At 32.1% G+C, this 21,161-nt stretch overlaps 1 protein-coding gene across 5 annotated transcripts in view; it reads right to left on the bottom strand.

The window, feature by feature from the left end:
• Positions 1-262: 262 nt before the first annotated feature.
• The window catches only part of LOC133328703 (proteoglycan 4), a 63,620-nt gene continuing 42,721 nt past the window's right edge, over positions 263-21,161 (bottom strand). For 3 of the 5 annotated variants that reach the window (XM_061537247.1, XM_061537246.1, XM_061537245.1), the window contains 11 exons: positions 20,625-20,741; positions 16,017-16,326; positions 11,189-11,249; positions 9,687-9,945; positions 9,496-9,614; positions 8,149-8,321; positions 7,911-8,084; positions 5,340-5,489; positions 1,325-1,543; positions 985-1,098; positions 263-658 (listed from right to left, as the gene is read on the bottom strand). In XM_061537247.1, coding sequence (XP_061393231.1) covers positions 306-658; positions 985-1,098; positions 1,325-1,543; positions 5,340-5,489; positions 7,911-8,084; positions 8,149-8,321; positions 9,496-9,614; positions 9,687-9,945; positions 11,189-11,249; positions 16,017-16,326; positions 20,625-20,741 — 2,049 coding nt within the window. In that variant the 3' untranslated portion in view covers positions 263-305. Of the gene's footprint in view, positions 659-984; positions 1,099-1,324; positions 1,544-5,339; positions 5,490-7,910; positions 8,085-8,148; positions 8,322-9,495; positions 9,615-9,686; positions 9,946-11,188; positions 11,250-16,016; positions 16,327-20,620; positions 20,742-21,161 lie in introns of all 5 variants that reach the window. The other 2 variants (XM_061537249.1, XM_061537248.1) reach the window with 2 other exon arrangements.

Genomic DNA, 21,161 nt, shown 5'->3' with positions numbered 1-21,161 from the left:
TAAGAACATATAATTTGAGGTCTTGCAGTACGAGTATAGAAGGGTGTCAAATAGTTGTAACTCCCTTTGAAAACAGGATTTGCCCGTGTACTCTGTGCACACATAAACCAATTGCTTATATCAAAAAAACAACAGATGATTTTAAAACCGGAGGAATTTAAGTATTGGTTTCTTTTTGTAATTCTGTTCTTATTGTTTTCTTTCTTGTGGTTCTTTAAAGTTTTTCTAGTTTCTTTTTTTCTCTCTTAGCAATTTGTTTTCCATTAAAAAAAAACAAAAGAATAAAATGACACTTAACTAAACGCTTAGACACTTTCTTCTTTGGTTACATTGCCGCCCCAGAAGCGATCAAAACGGTCACGAGCCTTTTCTAGCACTTCGGTAGCTGTTGAACGAGCTGTTGAAGCTGTGGTTGTTGTTGAATTCGAAGATGATGACAGATTGGCAGCAGTAGCACTGGTGCCAGTAGCCGCAGCGGCAGCACTGGAAGCCATTATGACATCAACGTCAAACAATGGATCCTCCAGGACACGTATGGATGAACCTGGCAATGGTTTCTTGTTAACGGTCGACGACGACAACGACGACGATGTAGGACTTAGTGCGCTCTGTGGCGATTTTGCTTCGTTGTTGTTGCTAGGCTTTTTATTCTTCCAGGCTGCGTTTTGTTGTTTTTGTTATTGTTGTTGATGTTCACGTTGTTGTTGTTATGGATGTGGTTGTGGTTGATGTAAATATGTGGATTTTTGCAAACGTGAGTAATTAGGGGATTAAATTACGAAGAAGAAGATGTGTTACGAAAAAGTGCTTCTTTCTTGATAGGCTTTAAGCTTTTTTGAGTTTTTTAATTAGTTATTAAATACGGGTTTTAATGATGATAATGATGAATAGCGAATTAGTATTGAAAAAGCATTTTTGTTTTTTTTTTTTTTGGTTTTTATTGGATATGGATGTTACGAAGAACAAGCGTGCTTTAAAGCTTACCGTCCATTTTGACTTGTTCAGTCAATTCTGGTGGAGCCGACTGTGGTGGAGGTGGTGGCTTTTCAACGGGCGTAGAAGCTTTTATTTCACTTTGTGGTCTGCTGTAATTTTCACCTGTAAAACACGAATGGTGAAATTAATGGTGTCATAATTAAAAATATGGTGTCATAATTAAATAAATTTTGAATGTAAGTAAGCAAAGTAGGAAGGAATTGAATTTTCAACAGTAGATTAGCAGTCATGCTGTTTTTTTTTTTTTAAGTTCACAGACATATCTTGATTATTTTTATTACTTTGCTTCTATCTGCAGCATTACATTTTCAATAACAACCCAACGAACCTTCTTTAACATTTTGTGTGACAGTAAATGTTTTCCCTGTGTCCAGTGGAACGGTCCAGTTCACTGGATCGGGTGAACGCATTATTATTTGTTCAGGACTCTTGACGCGAGTAGGCTCGGGAGGCGATTTAACAATAGGTTCATCGGGAATCTCAGGTGCCGGTTGAGGACTGCAACTGGATACAGAAATGGCAGTGTCACGGCCATCTTCGCCTTCATCTGTGTATACAAAAATTTTACATTCGATTAGAAAATATTCCAGAGAAAAACTATTATGTCATATTTTTTTGGTTTAATGTTATTTAATTAGTATTTGTTTATTATTAATAATTTGTTTTTGTTCATCGTTCAAAGCATACTTTTTTAATTTAAAAAAATAAATTATGTTAGTAGTATTAGTAGAAGTAGAATTATTAACCAAATAAGTTGTTATGTTACGAGTTTCAAGAGATCGTAGGAACAACAAAAACAAATAGACCTGTTGAACTTAATTTGAAAAATTAAAAAAGAAGAAAGGAAGTTTCGATAAGCTGATTCTTTTTTCTTCGTAAATATTCAAAACAATACATTTCAATAAATCATTTCAAATGCTAGACATTTTTTTTGTTTTTATAAGTTATAAAACAATAAATTAAATTACAATCAATCAAACAAACGACATGCTCAAAAGCCGCTTAACAACAATTAATAACAATTCTCTGAATGAACAAATAAACAGAAAGCATTAAAATGATTTCAACAAATAAACTGAGAATTGGAAAGAGTTAATATGACAAAAGTTAAATAGAGTGAGAGAGATAGAGAGAGGGGGAGGAGGATATTTATGAGAATTGTGATTTTGTTTGTCAGACAGTGACAGTGTATAAAAATGTTAGTGGTGAATTCTGTTGGTTTCCGTTTTACTTTGGACAGTTAGTTTACATTTATTTTCTGTTAGTTTCTTTGTATCTGAAGTGTTAGCGGAGTAAAGAGTCCTGTGTCTATAGTGGTTACACTACGAGTAGGAGAGAATTATATAGAATAGAGAAAACGCAACTTAAATTCGTATAAATTCACTACATATGCACACGCACACAAAGACAATTAGAGGAAATTAGATAGTTCTACATAAACATTTATTACTACAATTTATTATTGGTATTTTTTTAGTATTCATACGAATGTGTCATAGCAGCATATTTTTGTTATTTACAATTTTGAAGGGATTTCGGAGTAATTCCGTAGATATTCAACCCACTCTCTACACAAGTGTTGCCAATAAAATCATTTATGTATTTTATTACTGTTTCTTTTTTATTTTATTTTATTTTAAAATAATTTCATATATTTCAAATATTAAATTTTGGTTGATATCCTTTGGAATTACTCGAACGTTGATTATCTGGATAACACTGAAGGCTTTAAGGTTGAATGGAAAATAAACTAGGAACACTTTTTGCGTTACAAGACTTATCGTTTTTAGAAGGTAAAGCAACAGATAAACCTTGCCACATTTACAGCTTTAATTTACAAGTTTGTTTTGGAAGAAGAAATATTTTTTTGTTAATTTAATCCTGGATGGAACTGTTAATGTGATAAGGCCAGAATGTTTGGTAACATTCACAGGAGTTTTGCTTTTAACAAAGGTGAATATTTTTAGGCAGACATTGACTTGCTTGATTTAGTTTGTTGTTATTTTTTCATTTAATATTGTATTTGCCAAATTAAAGAAAGTAAAAAAACAATATTACAGTGTTTTCTTGTGACCAATTTCTGTTTTAAGAAAATCATTTCATTCCTGTTTCAAATGTCTCAACTGATCATTTGACATTCGACCATCCTTCCTTCACTACTCACTTTCAGCCAATTTCTTATCACGACCTGGTACAGCTAATTGATTTAATGCCAATAAATTGGGTTTGTGGCCAACAACAACAACAACATCGTGATCATGTTCCTGATTACCACTAGCCCTGTCATTACCACCAGGAATATGGCCGTTTACCATGCGCGGCGATGGTGGTGATCGTTTTGAGCTTTGAGTCGTATCTACACAATGAGGTGATTTCGCTTTAGCAGCAGTAGACGACGATTTGGAGCGTGGCTTGGCAGCATTGCTTCGGTCTTTGTCACTTTTGCGCATTTGAGCCAGTTGTGGTGATTTGCTAGATTGCTGTGATTGATTGTTAGCGCTATTAGCAACAGCGTTAGCAGCAGCAGCACTTGCAGTAGCAGCAGCAGTAGTAGCGGCGGCATTATTTGCATGAACTCTACCGCTAGGAGGAGGTAATGAACTACTTTTCGTACGATTATGAAATGTAGTGGAAAGGGTAGCTAGATATCCAAAAGAACACAAAAGAAAATGTGGGCAAATACGTGGAACGGGGGGAGGAAAACAAAAAGAAAATAATTTAAATTAAATTTATTCATAAGTAAGAAATTCAAACAAATAAAACAAAGAGTAGCTTAATTTCAGTAGAAGAGAAACAAAAGAGTGTAAAGCCTTTTTTGTATCCAACAACAATAACAAAAAAAAAAAAAAGATGGAGAACCACATAGAACAATGTGGTTAACGATTAACCAAGCACGGCAGCCGATCAAGCCGATTGCTTAACGGCGCTCTTTTAATTTTCATAACACAAGAGCACAGCAACAAGAGTGAGAGAATATGTGGCAAACCCCTTTTGAAGCTTTGTACAAGAACAAATTTGGGAGTCAATCTCCAGTATTTATAGATAATGAGAGACATACTGTTTAAATATATTTCCAAATATTTATTTCTCTAATGAAAACCTCACAATGTACTAACTAATGAACTCCTTAGATATATTGTGAGCAATACAATTCTAGTGTGGCACTACGTGTGCTAATGACCTTCTACAGGGGTGGGCATATATATTGTTTGTTCTAGGACATTTTCAAAATATATTTTATCACTAACTAAAAAATCATTAAGACATTTAAGACAAAGTATACGTCATTCTAATACAACACATATACAGCCATTACAGATATTATCCCAAATTAATCAATTATGACCACCACTGTTTAGGATATTAATATACATAAATTGTATATGCAAACTACATTAAATTGAAGGAAAACATTTTTGTTATTTATTATACTGCCTAAAACACAACAGAGCAAAACAAAAAATTATGTTCCTAATTATTACTTGTTCAATATACTAATTTCAAGTGCGTGACGTTCCGCGGTACGGCAATCCCAGTTAATTTTTTTATAAATGACAATAAATAGATCAAGTCTAAATCTATTTCTTGTTTTTTTTTAATATGTTTTTTTCTTTGCATTAACATATTTCTAAATGTTACCGTAAAACATGGAATAATTACAACAGTAACAGTCCAGACCACACATTAACTATAAAACAAACATGCTAAACTATAGATGAAGGATCATCAGGGATCCTTTGGAAACAATATTACAAAAGTTCAACCCATTATAAAATAATGATCATCATAGTTGTCACAATGAATGGGTGACATAACATGTATTCAATGTATAATATGTAATATACTCTTAAAATTACTGATCATTGATGAATTGATGTTAGTAAATTTGTTTGTAACCGCAAACACAATAAAAATAAACTACAACTAAGTTAGCTAAACGTTTAATGAATATGAACAACATTGTTTATTTTTTTCGTATAAAATTGATAATAATAGTAATTTATACAGTTAGTATTTGTATGGAGTTATGTATTTTGTTGTTAGGCCAATCAATGAATACGAAATTTAAAACTGATCGAAAAATTAAAAAAGTATGAATTAGTAACAAATTCTATAAACTAAATGCTGCAGTATTAACACTTTTTCGTTATAAGATGTCTATATGGGTTTCAAATACTCAGAACAGTTACATAGACAGAGAATTAGAGAGAGAGAGAGACAGAGGGGGAGTACGTACATATGTTGTTTTTTTGTTAATTTTTTGGAGGGGTGTGAGTGTGAGAACGTAGCTACTTTCTTTGAGTTTTGATTTGGGTGGATTGTTGTTAACGGGATTTACTTACATGGTCGTGCTTTACGCTCAGCGATTGTGGCCGATCCGGTAGCAGCTGTGGGAGTTTTCTTGCCAGCTGATCGTGTTGTGGGCGCTGTGCTAGCAGAGCGTATTTGACGTTTGGGCGATTCATGTTCTGGGCCAACCGATTGTGAGCGTGCTTTACGGGGCGAACGAACATTAACGATTGTTGTTTGTTCGTTTCGTCAAATGTGTGTGTGTTTCGATACGAATTTGAAATTCGTTACGTTTCATTTTGGATTTTTGTTTTTATGCGTTGAAGAAGAAATTTGAATTTGTATGTTAATGAAAATGGCATGATAGAAATTTGGTTTGGTTTTTTGTATTTATTCTTAACTTGTTAAAACTAAAGAAGGGTGATTGTTAATGAACAAATTTTGTTGTTTCTCATGGATTGTACAAATTCATCTAAGGTGAAAACACAAATAAAAAAAAACTTTACATACTTAATGACTAAAATTGTACACAGACAAATTCTAAATTGTAAAATAAATTACACACGAACACAGATATAAATATTAGACGTTTTTGATACAGTATTTCATATATACCTATGCTAGGATTTAGCTCACTTTTTCTATTATCGATTGATGATTGTCACTCACTCACTAAATATATTTTCGATCTTGAATGATGTAATAGTTTTATTAGTGTAATGATTTAAAGATTTGTTGATATTTTATTTTTACATATAGCACTTCATAGAATTTTTCAAATCCCCTCCCGGAAAACATATATATATATATATATATATATAACCCATAGAGTTTGGAAGCATATTTCCTCGAACAAAAAAGAATGCATAAACTTTTGACTTTCCTGAACTTTTATAATTAAAAAATATTTACGAAATCCTGACGTTAGTTGTTAAACATGAGGTAAATAAAGATTTGGCAATCTCCGAAAAAAACGGATTGGTGCAAAGAAATTTCATATAAATACGATCGAGGTATTAAAAGGACCTTTAAAAATCGTCATGGATCTAAGCTCAATTTTTACAATTATCAGTATGGAACGATATAAAATACATCATTATGACCAACCTAATGCCTGTAATGTCAACAGCACCTCTTACTTACACTGACATATTTCCGGATATTACTAATATTTAGTGCAGCCGTAGGTTGTGTTGTGATGTTCAGTTTATATTTGTGGTAGATCGACTCGAAAAAAACACAAAAAAATTAGTTTTCGCTTCGCTTCATCCCAAAATTATTATCTGATCATCATGGAAAATTATAGGCGTTTTCATCGATCATTGGAATCTCATGGACAATTTCAAAGCGATCAGCGCGACATTTCCGCCCACTAGTATGGTAATGGGTTACTAAATAATATCTGAAATATCACACATCCGAGTACATACGACAATATCCGAGTACATACGACAGTATCAATTTAAAGGTCAACCACTTCTCTTGAATATACTATCAACTTCTCGGATCTATGTCCTTCAGGAGTAAATATATACGCCATAGAATACAAATTTTATCATTTTTAACACAAAAGTCAGTGTCCATTTGACCGATCTTCATCGAAACAGGCATGCTTTTCGAGATGTAACGATCGGTATACTTAAAGGTGGGTCTAGGACCAATATTTCGCGGCGTTACAAATTCTTGGGGCTGCACAAAGCTATAATACCATGTCAACATAGTTGTTTAGGGTATTAAAATAATATATTTTTACGATACTCTGCTGTTTCTTTTTTTAAAATTACACGTTTAAATCAAATACAACCCACATTTAATACAACCTACAACTTCACCTTCCAAAGTAACAAAAAAAAAATCACCAATACCCGGCTAGTGTCATTGGTCACCGCCTTACACAGCAAGTAGACATTAAACAAATAATGTTCCATCGAAAAAAAATATTTTTTTTTCAAGATTTTAAAAACTGCAATCAGAAACGCTTTAACCAAAAACAAATATTAACGGCCAAAAAAGCTAATCAAATAAAGAACAAAACTTGCAACTGAAAACAGGCAAAAACAAAACTTATTTTGGTTTTTTCATTTCACTCCACATCCACCATTCAAGAGATAAGTAGAGCAAGACAAACAAATTCTCGCTTGCAAGTGAAAAGCAAACTGAACCAAAAACCAAACATAAAATTTAGAATAGAATAGAATAGAAAGTTGAAACTAAATTAAAAATTTCGTAAATTATTTAATTGAAATCGGAAACTAGGAAAATGAGGAAATTATTATTTTTTTTCATCTTGTTTGTTTTTTGGTCTGCATAGAAGATAGGTATAGTTGTTGGTGGTGGTGGTTGTGTGTGGCGGTGGTTGGTTGTGGGTCAGTGGTGTTGGGTGTCTGTGTTGTGGAATTTGATTGAGAGGAGTTCCACACCTCCTTGCGGTAATTAATTATTCAAGGAGTGCTTTATTGTGTTTAATTGAATACGCTTGTTATAGGTAAGTGTTCATGGGAAAGTGTTTCTCGTTTTCATTATTGTGTTTTTTTTCCAAAATCAAATTGTGGAGAAAAGTTTTACTGGTTTTACTGTGTTGGACTAACTTATTGGTAAATACTTTAATAGGTGGTGGTACTTACTTTTCAACACCTTCTTGGGACTGCCCTTTTGTGGACTACCCTTTTGAGGAGAACCATGACGAGAGGCTGCTGTTTTCTTGGGGCTACCCCTTTGAGATTCGGATTCACGTTTAGTTATAGCAGGCATCAATTTCTCCCTGGTGGGGGAAGGCAGTAGGGCGCCCTCTTCAACATCTATAAAATGAAATGAAAGTATAAATTTGCTGTAAATTTATCAACGAAGTTAATTTCAATTAACCTGGTCCAGTGGTGCGTTCCAAATGGTGACGTATATGACTAAAACGTGCTGGCAGTGCATTGGGTTCATCTTTGTTATCCAAAATATAAGCCTGTCCAGGAATTCTAGGCTTTTTCGATACAGGAGTTGTTTTCTTGTTGTTTTCCTGTTCTTTTTCTTCCTTGGTAATGGGTCTAAAAGTAGAATAATTTGAAAATGTTTTATTCATTTATAAAGGGTACAATAATTGGAGTGAATGAATGAATGTTCAAAATGTAATTTCAATATCCATGTGCTAAATGTTATGAATAATAAACTATTTTGGAATATAGTTATGCTGAGGACGTATAAAAGAAGACATAACAACAAAATAAATAACTTAGAGGTATTCTCTTAAGTAATAGTTATATTCTAGGGGTGAATAGGGATACTTAGTCGAGCTGCAAAATTTGACTTATAGACTTTTTGATGTTTGCCTCTGATCTAAAAGTCGCTTTTAGACTTTCGATTTTTAGTTTGACTATAAAGTCGACTTTTCGATCTTTAGATTTTGTCAAACCTGTTCAAAATCGATTTTCGATTTTTACGGATCAATGCAGAATCAACTAAAAATTTTATTTTTTATATAAAATTTTGTCAACAGATAAAATAAAGTTCTGGGATGTATTATGTTTGGGCTATTTTGGCTTCATGTCGATTTTGGAATATTTTGGAAATGTCTATCTTGAAAAAGCGACTTTGCGATTTTCTCAAAGATCAAAAGTCGACTTCGACTTTTCAATACGAAAGGTCGATTAATCGAAAGTCGATTTACTTATCCCTAGGAGTGACATCACCATTGTTGGTGTCCTTTAAAAAGGTCGGTGGCATCAAATGAGTTAATACTGATTTGAAGCTGTGCTTCGCCGAAACATGGTATTAAGGCTACCCTTGATTGAAAAAAAAAACACAAATTGTGGGAAATACCGAGAAAATGGGACGGGGCCTTTGTGATTCGTTTGAAAATTCGGATAAACCCTTTAAAATACCGATATCGTTGTGTGGGAGACATACAAAACATGGAACTATTTTCAAAAAATTCTGCAATGGTATTTATACTGCTAAACCCTTCAAACTACCGAAAATGGGGCGAGGCTTTATATGGGACTATCTAAACGGCACAGATATTTATATTTTGGTGCTAGCATATCAATTTTATATTAGTTTCATTATTTTACAGTTTTTAAACTTATCCTCTAAATAGTTATAATCTGATGGCGCCCAATTTATATAACTATTTAAATATAATATACATCAATTCACTGTTGTCATATCTAGACAATCCATTCAAATTTGTTACAGCCTTTATGCATTTCATTTACAACTTACCTTTGCATGGTAGAGGCCAAACAAAGCGATGATAGTGAGCTACGTTTCGATACCTGATCCCATAGATCCTTTTGCTTATTATACAGTTCAGGATCAATTTCGGTGCCCCAACCACGAGACTTTAGATAAAAAAAAAACATAATAATATTTAGTCATTTAACATACTACGAAAACAAACTCATTTCACTGACCTTATATTCTCCAGCCTTTTTACGCAATTCTACTACCTCTTTGAACCACAAATCCAAATTCGGTTTCGAATGTGGTGGAGCCGAGCCATTCATGATAATCTCAGCCTCCTGCTTGGCATGTTGCCGCTTATTGTCACCATCGGTTGCCTCCTCGAAACCAAAGTTCTCCTTCTTCGTAATAAAGTGATTGGGTCGCTCTTGATCAATCAGCTGGGAGAAGGGTCGGGTGGTAACCTTTCTCTCCTGTATAGTTACTTGTCTAATGGTTTTGTTGGTTGAGTTGGTTATTTGGAAATTTTTGTGCAATTTTTTAGGGTTTTTTTTTTTTTTTTGTACAAAGTATAGTTGTCATTTTGATGGTTTCATGGTTTTTATTATTATTTTTATTTGTTCGTTTGTTTGGTTTAAAAGCCAGTGCAGTTTTAAAGCCATTTTGATTGATTTAAATATTTGTTTATTAGGTTGATGGGGGGAACAGAGGTAGTTTTGTGTGTGTTTTTTTTTATTTTTAAAAAAACAGAGATGCCATCGTTTTGAAAAGTTGATGATACGATTTTGAGGATTTCGATTCAGTTTTTATTAACAGATGATGAGGGATAACAAAGCGAGTTTTTGTCATTATTCGATTTGAATTTGTATTTGGTTTAAAGCGTCATGTATTTGTTCATATTTTGGCATTCGCAAGCATCCGTACAGTTGTGTTGGCACATGTTATTCAAAGGATATTGAAATAAACCATTTGTTTGGGGGGATTTCATAAATATTTTTTGTTTGTTTTTGAACGGTGAGAGAATAAATCACATAAAAAAATAAAACAAAAATAAAATTTCATGTAAGTTTATTAATTGACTTTGATAAAAAAGACACAATGTTTCATGATGATCAACTACTGATGAAGGGTGCATTTTGAAAATTTTGGAATTGTTGTGATGATTCTAGTGGCAAAAATAAATCCCTCTACATTTTTTTGTTTGAATGTTTGTTATATTTACAATGGAAATTGAGAGAAAATTGTCTAAGTGTTACAAATGAAAATTAAGAAATATTTACATAAATTGCAGAACTAAAAAATAAGAATAAGATAATGCATTTAAAAGGTATACCAAAGGATTATCGTTTTTGATTGAAAATATGACTTCTTTCAAGAAAAACCACTTGTTATTTACAAATTATTTTAATTTAAATTTTAGGTGAAACAATTTAAATTTTTTTGAAACTGTAGTACTTGTTTGTAACATACGGAGGAGAATTTTATAGACACAGTGCCTTTGTACACGACACCATATATGACCTAAATCAATTCCGATTATATATGATGTATAGTGTAACTCAATATATTTTCTTCAAATATTCCCCTGTCAAACGTAACCTTCCTTGGCATATCATTCTAAATGCTTTATGTTTTATAACTAAAAATCCATATCATAAAATATTGGGTATGGGAAGTTATGGAACTAAAAATGAAACATAAATTAATAGAAGCTTTAGAATAATTTGCATACTTTTCAACCGGTTTTCTATCTTCGGCATCGCTAACCAGCGGCTCCAACTCATGTAGCGTGGCTAAAATATAAATATATTAACATTTAAATTGATTTCTTATAAATATCATCGGTCAAACATAATTCATCATTCATTCATTTTGTGTTTTCTTGTTCTGTTTGTTTTTTCGTCTAAATTCCAACTGAATTTAGGTTACGTTAAGTTTCTTGATTTCGTTTCATTGGCTATTTGGTGTTCAAACAAAAATGAATAAATGCATGTCAGATATATATATATATATATGTATGATGATGGTTGGTTACTTAGATATGACAAGTTACGAATACTTCGAATAAGAATACGAATACGATCAATAATCAATAGTAGTAAAATATTTAAATTGAGTAGAAGTACTTAGTATGTTTGCAATAAAAGTTACAACATTCCTCTTTCTCTTTTTTACATTTTGTCGAATTCAAATTTGTTTGATTAGTAAACAAATTAACAACAACAGCAAATTGTATTTCTTTCTTTAGTTTTCTCATTATTCGGGTTTATTTTTTGTTGTGTGTGTGTGTGTTTTTTTTTTCATTTTCAGAGTTCAATTTACACAGAAAAAGAAAAAATCAAGAAAAAAACTAAAGAAAAATTTTTGTTTTGGGTTATTTAACGTTAAAGTTAATTGACACTCACACACACAAAAAGGAAAACGACAAAACAAAACTAAAAATAACTCTTCGTTCACAAAACCAAAAACAAAACAAAAATTAAACAACTAGGAATAGTAATAGTTAGTAGTTTGGAAATTAAAGGCAGACAGAGGAAAGAAAGGACAGACGACAGACAGTAGTCAGGGAAAAAGAGAACAGACAAAACTAAAAAAAAAACGTAATAATAATTATAACATCTTCTTCATCTAGGTTAGTTAGTACAGAATTTGACAGAGGCCACAGACCTCTTGGAATACCAACGAAAACAAAAAATAAATAAAAGACAATATAACAAAAAGATATTGAACAATTGAATATAGAACGAAATTGGAACCAATCAATATTAATTTTTCCATGTTGGTGTTAGTATTAATACACAGAATGCAAATGCAAAACGAAAATGAGTTTCATTAATTGGAATTAAATGGGTTTTGTAATGAATGAGTGATATGACCTAATTAAGAACAATTCGATTATGGAATTTGGCTAGATTTTGGGCCATTAAAATTTTCTCCCATTGAATAACTTATGTAATACATAAAAATGAAATAGATTGCTTTCCTTGGCGTTATTCGATGACAACTCTTCACACTTTGATTTAAATTGTAATTAAAAGAAAAAATAAAAACGAAATTTTCAGCTAATTGGACCGTGTTTTAATATGTCGTTTACTTTACAGTCATAATTCAAATATAAGTATTTCGGATTCCCCATAAGTGAAAAATGTCGTTGTAAACAAGACTTCAGAAAATCTGCCCAAATTATTCATATACTTCCGATTTCTTCCTTAATGTATTGCTGTAAACACTACCTTTGTGAAGTTTCAAGAACAATTCCAATTCAGTGTTCATGAAAAAAAATTAAAAATTAATATTCTTCAAGGGCAGTTCATGCGAAGTATAATTTATTTCTCATTTGGATACATATTATTAAGATTTTATATTCGGAGATAATAGAATCCCTAAAATTGTGAAGCGGTTAGATATGGTTGTCATACATCGTTTTTCTCAAAAAGGAAAAAAATACTCCCGATTCATATATATTGGGCAATATTGCCAATTTTTTGACATAGCTGAAGCCGAGGTTCATCCTTTTATAATTACGGAATTATCCAAGTACATGAGAAAAATTGAATAGTTTTGGATTTATTGATCTGTCGTTGCGAACTTTTCATGATATTGACCTACAACGTTTATTTTTGTGGAAGCTGTGTCTACATTTTTCTCGATTTGTGGCTTAGCCATTAATTTCCCGGCCTTTGTGCCAAAGTAAAAGTAAAAAACCTACAAAATGAGGATTACGTCCCTTATGTATCGTTTTTCGAAAATTTATATTCGTCTACCTTTAAATTATGCTGACATTATAATATATACATTATCCGTGCATTCATGTGAATCCCCCCCTTTATGACATTAAATGATTCAAATTAAATGACAATGATTTTTTTATAATGACATGAATTCGGTAACAAAAAACTAGTTTTTTTTTTTTACAAATTTCAATTATAATAACAAACTAAAACAGACAATTTGGAACCGGCAAAATTGAAATTATAAACTGAAACACAAACTTTTAGCATGCTCCCGCTATTGCAAAGAAATCTCTAAAGGTAAACCATAAAACAACAAGAAACGAAACTAAACTAAATTATATAACCCAAATGTTAACTACTCTGGGACACCTAAAATAATTAAGTCCAAGCTAAACATTTATTTATATATGTTTGTTCTGTTTTGGGTTTCAATAAAACATTTTTTTTAATATCACCATTTAGTTTGGACCCCTTTGTGTAGACATGTAAAAAAAGGGTTTGTTCTTCTGTTTTTTTGGCTTCAACAACAACAGCACTTACTTGAATCGCCTAAAAAAGATTGGTCAAACTTGGGTAAAAAGCATTTTAAAGTCGATTAAATGATAATTTCATTAAAACGGAAATTTGGTATCTTTCGTTTTCCATTTTCTTTGTTACTGCATTAAAAGAAAACAGTTCATTTTTTTGAATTTCGTTCTATATGGGAAAATGTGATTTAGTAACATATAAATGTAGTATCTTTTTGAGGAATATAAAGACGAACACAAATACACATAAACAGAGAGAGAGAAATAACCAAAGATACAAAAAAGTAGTGAAAAAAAAGAAAACAAGAACAACAACAAAGGAAGTAGACGAAGACGACCATCAATTCCAATGGGAATGGAAAAAAGCACAGGGATAATAAATTGAAATAAAGTTAGCCTGAGTCTGTAAGAAACCTAGCATTTCTATTGGGACTAATAGATTTGAGTTGTTTTTTGGCATGGAACGACATTTTCAGTGGGGGCACTGCAGTTGAATATTTTTCCATTAGAAACATAATCTACTACTATTTTTTGTGGTAAATCGAGAGAGAAAATCTTTGGAGTAATTTGAAATAAAATTCGGAAAATGGTAATGATGCCACTCTCCTACGCTGGATGTTTAGTGGTACACCATAATTTGTTTGACCGAAGTCTTCGATACAATCGAAAAACGGACACAAGAAGGCGAATCATTATGTATCATGACACATCGTGTCAAAGCAAAGCATTTTTGGCCGGCCGTACAATGGCTAGATATTCGAAAATGCTTTCAGGGTGTTCAAAACCTATGGTTTGTAGTTAAAAAAGAGTATGAATCATGCTGGATTCTCTTATTGGTAAATTTTCGCATTTTTAGTTTTAGACCAGAGATAACCTTCGTACCACATTAAAATGTGGGGTTTCGCTCCGCCCCAAGACGTGGTATATATTAGGTTGGGGTTTTTTTTCCATCTTTACGAATATGTCGATAAAATCTAAGAAATGGTGCCACACAAATTAACACAAAAATAGGATGGATCGAATTTCCATCTGCGAAGCCTTGGTCAAACGGAATGATATAGACTCATTTTTAAAACGGATAGTGACAAGAGATGAAAAATGGATCATATACTATAACCCTGTGCGATAACGATCGTGGTCAAAGAACGGTGAAGCACTTCAAACGGTAGCCAAACCCGGGCTAACAGCCAGGTTCTGCTATGCATTTAGTGGGATTATTTATTTTCAGTTGCTTCCACATGACTAAACGCTTAATTCGGATCTCTACTGTCAACAACTGGACCGTTTGAAGATAGCAATTGGCCAGAAACGGCCGGAATTGGACAACAGGAGAGTTGTCGTGTTCCACCAAGACAACGCCAGGTCACACACATCTACAGTGACTCGCCAGAAACTTCTGGAGCTTGGTAGGGAAGTTTTAATGTTACCTTTAAAATGGAAACAAATCATACAACAAAACGGAGCATATTTGGCCCAAATCGGACATTCCGAAGCATGTTAAAGAATGGATTTCTTTTTCCCCAAGCTAATATTTACTTTAATTGCAACACCTCGTCATATTCATTGGATACCCCATTAATTCCCATCGACTCTATCCAAGTTTCAATTATTCCCTAAAAATCTTAATTTTGTATACATGAAAGTCAAGCCATCCTACTGAAATTGATATCCCAATATTCCTAATCTTGTATATAATTTCTCAACAAACAGGGGTTTGATTTCATGAAAACATTACAAATTTCAATTTCACATAGTACCTACCATATGAACACAATGGTATTTTGTTCAATTTTCTTCTTGGAAATATCGTTATTGATATTTCAACTAGGCACTTTTCTATTAATTAAAACTAAAAATCTAACATCAAAAATAGCAGCTAGGCTAAAAATAATTGAGATTAAAATAAAATATGAAACTACATAGTTCTTTCGGTAAAGAATATGAATATGAGGAAGAAATCCTAATAATCACTGTAAAAGAATTGCCTTTTAAGAATATTCTCATTTATATGTTGTAGAATATTCCAAAACTTGAAGCGAAAATACTGCTACATTAAATGTTAAAGAATTACTTATGTGAAACTGCAAAAAAAGCTCTAAAGTATTTTAAAATAGTAAAAAATACAAAAAAAATATTAAGAAATAAATAAAATTAAAAAATTATATATCTTTTGTCTCAACACTTTTTCAACGATCTTTTCAGGTTTAAATAAATATGTTTTTTTCTTTTGTTTTTTTTTTTTTTTTTTTTTTTTTTTTTTAAAAAAGCGACAAAACTAAGTGAAATGTTTTGGTCGCACCTTCTTTTTGGTTGGTTGTACGTTTTTTGTGAACAGATGGCATTGCAGCCAGCCGGGAAAGATCTGGTTGGTGCAGTGGATGGTGCTGTTGATAGCCATGTTGGCCTCGAATCGCACCCAACGATATCGATTTTTTCGGTTGGAATTCTTGCTGTTGCTGTTCTTTGGCTGTTGTTGTTGCTGTTGTTCTTTGAACGCTTGACCCAGACTGATCTCGTATTCTACGTACATTGGGCCAAACGAATTGCAAACGATACTCTGTGCTCAACTTTGAGATGGTCTTTTTGAATAGGCCATTCGACTCACCCGCCTGCAAAGAAACACAAGAGAATATACAAAAAAGAGAAAGAAAGAAAGTAGAGAGACAAAAAATAATGGTTGTGTCAACGATATTCCAGACAGCCACACACACACGCACGCACACACACAATCAGTTAGACAGACAGGCAGAGGTGGGATTCCAAATAAACGCACACAGCCAAGTGGCCCCCGGGCCAAACACAATTTTTGAAAAAAAAAATAATAGTAATAGCAACATTTTACGTTATGTCCATTTTCGCATTTGCATCCAGATATACCCAAATTTCGTGGGGCGAGGGAATTCATCCAAAAAGAAAATCAAAAGAAACAAAAAGACGGAAAAAGAGAACGAGAAAGAGAGACAGACAAAATACAAGTATTTTTTGATAAATTTATAGATTATTTTTTGGGGGGAACTATAAACAAATTTTTGTTATGGATTATTTATTTTTTATTTCATAATTACATTACAATTGTTAATTACAGTTTAATATTAAAAAAATATATATTTAATAGTACAAGGTGCTCAAAGAAAATAAATAAATACAAATATGTATCGATGGTTTGTATATTTAAATATAAAATACAGTATACAACAAAAAATGAACTGATGTTTATTGACATGCGGTTTGAATTTAAATATGGATGTTGTTTTTTTTTCAATTTAAACAATAACAGTAATCAACAATGAATATAACTAAATATATGACACTATACGGTTCAAGACAATAATTCGCTTCCGAAAACATAGTGGCATTAATTGAATTCAAGAAGGAACAATTTTATGTGGCAAAAAGAATTAACAGGATTACGTGTATCAATACCACATGAAAAATATCACTAACAATTTAACCTCAGATATCCGATGTTGTAAGTGAGACCTACAGTGTACTCATGAAAAAAAAATGTGAGAGACAAATTATTTAGAACTGAATCCAAGGTAAATAATAAGATCGTGCTCATGCTTTGAAGGAACGGAACGGAAACGACCAAATTCAACCCCTACAATTTATTATACTTGAATTATGTGGTTAAATTTTGAAAATCGATCAGAACAAAATTGTTCAAATTGAAGAACAGACACAAACATTTTTTGATTTTTATACCTATTTTGTATAATAAAGCCTTGTGGTAAAAGTGTTTCTTCTAAAAGCTGCCTTGGCAGTTTCTTCGTGATAAACTTGACAAGACTTCATTATCAAATGCTTCAAACGATCATTGGAAAAATATAATGTATTGTTCTATTACTACATTAAAAGGAGAGAGAGTCGAATGGGAAATTTATTGTTTACTATGGGTTCCTGATGTACATAAGCCGATTCGATCATTGTGGATCAACGGATACTGTTTTATGGAAAAGTTTTATTTATGTTTGTTAGAGATATTTCTTCTAGGTTTGAAATATAAAATTTGTGAAAGTCAATCAGAAGTTGACATTTTTGATTCACAGTACATTCAAAACTAACAAACATATGTTCGCAATGCGTATACTTTATTTGAAACATATTATTTAATATTGTGTATACGCTACATTTCAGAATCAATAAATCTATAAATTGTTTATTAAACATTTTTAAAGAGAAAAAGAAAACTGGCTTAAAATTTTTAGCTATTCGGCTATACTATCCAAAAAAAATTTAAAATATTAAAAAAATTAAAAAAAGTCTGTCTTATTTTTTCATTTAAAAAAGTTTAATAAACAACTTATCGATTTATTAATTCTGAAATGTATTATATTAGAATAAATTATACTGGTTCACAGCATTTCCTTAAAAATATTATTTATTTTTTGTATATGTTTATTTATTTTTCATCATTATTTAATACCAGATACAAACATCTATCTCTCTCTCTCTCTAAACCACAACTTTATTTAAGTCTTATTTATTGCAGCAATCAACTTATGTGCCTGTAAATGGCAGAACAATTTATTGGATTCCCTGAAATATCTAAAATGATTCCATTTCCCCCTCCATTCGGAACTGTCACTCAATTTACAAGCGATCGACCGGCCGTCAAGTGTTTATTTCACTTGCAATGTGATTTATTCGATTATATGAGGATGGCAAATCGAAATGTGAATTGAATGCAGCTTCCTTCATACAGACGCACAAACACACGCACATCGTCAACTTTTTTTTTTTTGTGATATACAATAAATTCTCATTAAATTATCCAGCCATCTGTAATCGAACCTAATGTCAGATGTGACAAATGGACATTTTATTTTCATTTTAGGTTTTGGGTTTTTTCTCTCTCAGTGGTGTTTTTGTGTCGAGGCTTGTCGACATTAACAAACATCTCGGTCAAGTATTTTGATTTGACAGGCAACCGGCTGCAACGGTTGACTGCCTGCCTGCTTGACACACAAGGATGCGAAAAGGAAGAAAGATTGATGACAATGTCTTCGCTGCCATGTGCAGAGTGCCGTAAAAGAGTAACAAATGTTTGTGACAAACACACAAACAGCCTCAAACCCAAAACAAACAACTGTACATTGTAATATTCTACAAATTGACAACAAATTCACATTACAAGGCATTTGCAAGTGGCATAGCTCACCCCACTATGTAGGTCTTGTAGTGGCCAGACATAGACATGGGACAGATGGCAAAGACGAAAACCTCAAACAGGGCTAGAGACTCATAAGTTTTGACGGACGGACAGCACACCAAACCACTTGAAAATTATAAGCCCCTTATAATCTATAATCAGCCATACAGAGAACAGACATCCTATAAATACAAACTGCATGGCCAGAACAAAAAACAATAACAACAACAAAAGCTATCAAGAAGAAGAAAGAAAAAACGTTTTAAACATACTTATATACTACACTTCTTAGACGATACATACAAACACACATACTTATGGTACACAAGAACATATTCGATACACTTAATCGATAAATACTACAATACAACGTATACGACATCAATTGTTGTTGTGGTAGGAGAGAAGAAGAAAAAAACAAGAAATAAAAATAAAATAAAACACACAAGAACAAGAACCAGATGAGAGTGAAGAAGGTGAGTTGGGAGGAACAAAACAAAAAACAATATTGTACTGAAAACGAGTAATGCGGCAAAACTACTTCTTTACTTTACAAAAGAATGAAAAAACAAAATTGAAAATTCGTGGAAATCTAAGAGTGTGAGAATGAAAATTGTGAAAAAATCCAATAAAAAAGAGAAAGAAACAAGACAAAATCAATAAATACTTGCTTCGAAACAAGGCTTCATGGTCATTCTATCCATGCATGCATCATGTATTGCTCTGTAATAAGTTCTACCCAAAACCCATACGAATATGAATCAGAACATAGAAGATAACCATTTCAAAAAGGAAATTCATCTGTGACCAAATTGTTATGGGAAATAATATTTGAAAAACTAAAAATTATATTTCAAGAGAAATGAAATGAATAAAATACCACATCTATATTGTAGCTTCAGCTTGTAAATAAAATCTTCATAATCACACTTTTTAGGTGTTTTACGAATCGGACATTAAGATTTTATAGAAATATTGCCCCTATGGCTTCATAAAATAATACATTTAGATCTACTATAATGAATATGTTTGTAAAACTCACATTAAAATGTCTCTTTTCTGTAAAGGGTCCTTCAAATTGTCTTGAGATTTCCAATTAATAATCTCCTGATATTAACTATGTATAAGTCTAAATCTTTATTAATGATATCTTTCAAATCCTATACAAATTTTGAAATTAGTCATTATAGGCTTCAGTCTATAAATTGCTCAATAAACATTGTCTTTCTGGAACTCCTCTAAAGGCTTACCAACAGTTTCAAGTTTCTGTAAAACTAATCTTTCAAAACTCAATTTAGTTCCCATAAAATTTGAAAAATCAAATTCTTATTTTCGATCAAAGGTCAAAACAAAAAAGGGATAAACTAATTTACATTGAAAATGCATTCATTCTTCTTCCCTTTTTTATTATTCCAATAAGAATTTACATAATTTCTGTTAAATTTCATGTTCTGAAATGTCTTAAACGTAAAGTGGTTTCTTAGAATTCGAAATAAAGAAAACTAAGAGGATAACACACAACAAAAAAAAGAACACAGGATATACTTTAGGGATATCAATGATGGGTTGAGCGGGATAATTTAAATATTCTGTCTAACGCACACTCTCTTTAACATACACACACTTACACAGTTGTATACTTGGGTAGTGTACGAGTTTTGTATTTTTTTATTGTAAATAGTTTTTAGGGTTTGTTCGCATTTCTTTATTTTTTTGTAAATGGGGAGCGAACATTGCGATTGTACGTTAACATACCTGTTTAGTTTCCGGTCCATCCACTTCCGTTGGTATAGCAAACGCCCGTCCGTTGGGCACAGCTGGGGGACCCTCAGATTTGCTGCGTCGCGAAGGTGTGCCATTTCGTTCTTCCGACTGTAAAAGAAAGATAGAAAGAGAGAGAGGAGAGAAAACAACATAAAAAGGATAAAATCCACATTAACATCATTATATGAAAAGGAAACAACATATATGCCTCCTTACACACATATACACACACATACAGTATTCGCATTTGGCATTTTAATTATTTTTTGTTTTTATTAAAATTAGCCTTTTCATATGAAACAAGAAAAAAAGGAAAATCCAACCATACACAACATGTTAAGTATGGTAGGCATTTAAATTTACAATATAAAACAGCAAAAAAGACTGGCTTCAACTTTTTGTGAGCGTTTAAAAAGCCATGTCCTTTAAGTGCTAACAAGGCATAAATTTCATATTTACAAACAAAAAAAATGAGAAAAACAACAAATTGCGAACATCAACAAAAATTCCAATTCTGTTTGTGAAAAG

The sequence above is a fragment of the Musca vetustissima genome, unplaced genomic scaffold, assembly GCF_032173495.1.
Source record: "Musca vetustissima isolate MV318-11 ecotype Yass unplaced genomic scaffold, APGP_CSIRO_Mvet_v1 utg1439, whole genome shotgun sequence".
In the NCBI taxonomy this organism is placed as follows: domain Eukaryota; kingdom Metazoa; phylum Arthropoda; class Insecta; order Diptera; family Muscidae; genus Musca; species Musca vetustissima.
Note: the sequence above shows the minus strand (reverse complement) of the source record. Positions and strands in the feature narration are given on the sequence as shown.